This window comes from Alexandromys fortis, unplaced genomic scaffold, assembly GCF_014885135.2.
Source record: "Alexandromys fortis isolate MF-2015 unplaced genomic scaffold, M_Fortis_MF-2015_v1.1 scaffold_26, whole genome shotgun sequence".
NCBI lineage: Eukaryota > Metazoa > Chordata > Mammalia > Rodentia > Cricetidae > Alexandromys > Alexandromys fortis.
Genome location: NW_026067894.1, coordinates 11,912,592 through 11,914,529, shown reverse-complemented (window position 1 = coordinate 11,914,529; position 1,938 = coordinate 11,912,592). Strand labels below are relative to the sequence as shown.

At 48.6% G+C, this 1,938-nt stretch overlaps 1 protein-coding gene across 1 annotated transcript in view; it reads right to left on the bottom strand.

The window, feature by feature from the left end:
- Txlna (taxilin alpha) overlaps window positions 1–1,938 on the bottom strand; it is a 29,807-nt gene that overhangs the window by 10,812 nt on the left and 17,057 nt on the right. Inside the window, exons 5-7 of the mRNA XM_050152695.1 lie at window positions 1,280–1,467; window positions 575–694; window positions 260–334 (exon numbers count right to left, since the gene is read on the bottom strand). Coding sequence (XP_050008652.1) covers window positions 260–334; window positions 575–694; window positions 1,280–1,467 — 383 coding nt within the window. The remainder of the gene's footprint in view (window positions 1–259; window positions 335–574; window positions 695–1,279; window positions 1,468–1,938) is intronic.

The window sequence follows — 1,938 nt, the reverse complement described above, 5'->3', positions numbered from 1 at the left end:
GTCCTGAGTTCAATTCTCAGCAAACAGAGGGTGGCTCACAACCATCCACACTGAGATCTGTTGCCCCACTTCTGGTGTGCATGCATACATGCAGGCAGTACATGGCAAACATAATAAATAAACAAATCTTTAAAAAAATAAATAGAAGGCTTGGTTGAGACTAACATAGCAGTTGGCTCAGAACCAGCCTAAGACGAGGTCTTGTTTTTCACGCCCCTCAAGACAGCACCTGTGACTGCAAGTCAGATTCTGGTCTCACCTGCTGCTTCAAGTGGGTCTCCTGCTGCTTCATCAGCTCGCACATCCTCTGGGACTCCACCGCTTCTTTCAGGAGCTATTTCCAAGACAGGACCCCAGAACCTGTCAGAAACCCCTGGGAGGTATGTTTGGCCTTCTTTAGCCATAAGCACTGGACCCACTGAGGCTACCTGCTTTCAGACTGCTGTCTGGACAAGCAGTTACTGGACTGGGCAGGTAAAACCTCTCCCATCCATATGAACTAGACTCCGAGCTAAGCCAAAACCCAGCCCACTTCCTTGTAGTCCCCACCGCAGCCCTGGGGTCTGAGCCTCACAAACTCCTTCTCCCGCTGGTGCCGGTCCTCTGCCTCCTTCAGCATCTCCTGGGCCTGTTGGAGCTTGGCATCTACCAGCTGCTGCTGCAGGTCCTTATGTTTGAAGACTTTGTCGATGTGCTGTAGGAAAGGTATCAATGGGGTCTGCTTGCCAGGAATTCCCTTGTAAGGAAGCCCCAACTCTAGAAAACACGGTACTTCTCTAGTCTTATCTTGGCATGAAGATATTGGCATTTGGACATTTCCTTTCCTAACCTCAATCTGATCTGCAGATAGGACAGTATACACCTCTACTCTAGAACTGAGTACTTCTCTGGATCCCTGGTCCAGGACCAGAGATAAGGCACATGGGTCAACTCTCTTCTCTCCATTTCAGTTCCTTATCTATGAATAACATCAACTTCTTTTTCTTAAAAATATTTATTTATTTAATGTGTATACAGTATTCTGTGTGCGTATATGTCTGCAGGCCAGAAGAGGGCACCAGACCTCATTACAGAAGGTTGTGAACCACCATGTGGTTGCTGGGAATTGAACTCAGGACCTTTGGAAGAGCAGGCAATGCTCTTAACCGTTGAGCCATCTCTCCAGCCCCCATAACATCAACTTCTAAAGGAAGAGCAAAACCAGGCAGGTCTGCAGAGTGCTGCCCCAGTCCCTGGCACTCACTACAGCCTCACTAGCTGCTGGCCACAATCACCTTACCTCTTCACGAAGTTCATATTGTTCAATCAGCTTCTTGAGCCTCTCAGCCAGTTCCATATTCTCTTGGCGCAGCTTGGAGTTTCGCTCATTGTGCTGCTCCATCTGCAGCTGAATGTCGTTCAGTGTCACCTGGAAGTGTGAAGTCACCTCTTTACGTTTCTCCTCCTCCTCACGGGCTCGCTGCACACCTTCTTCCTAAAAAGAGAAACCAACTCTGGAACTATCATCCATAGCTCTAAGTCCTGTACAAAGCTCCCGAACTAGTCAACAGTCTCTGCCAACAGAGCTACTGGCCCCAAATGAGAAGCACCTGGGATCCAGGATGGCATACAATAGGGCTTCCTACGTGACTCTAAGTCAAGTGACATCAACTGAGTCTCTCCCTAGAAATACTCCACATACATGATAAGTGGCACTCTGAAGCAACTTGGATCTTCTGAATTCTTGTTCCCAGATTCTAGATTAAATTCCCTCCTGTTCCCCACAGAAAACAAGAAGCAAAAAGCTGCTGGGTGATGGTGGCGCAGGCCTTTAATCCCAGCACTCGGGAGGCAGAGGCAGGCGGATCTCTGTGAGTTCAAGACCAGCCTGGTCTACAAGAGCTAGTTCCAGGACAGGCTCCAAAAAAACCACAGAGAAACCCTGTCTCGAAAAACCCA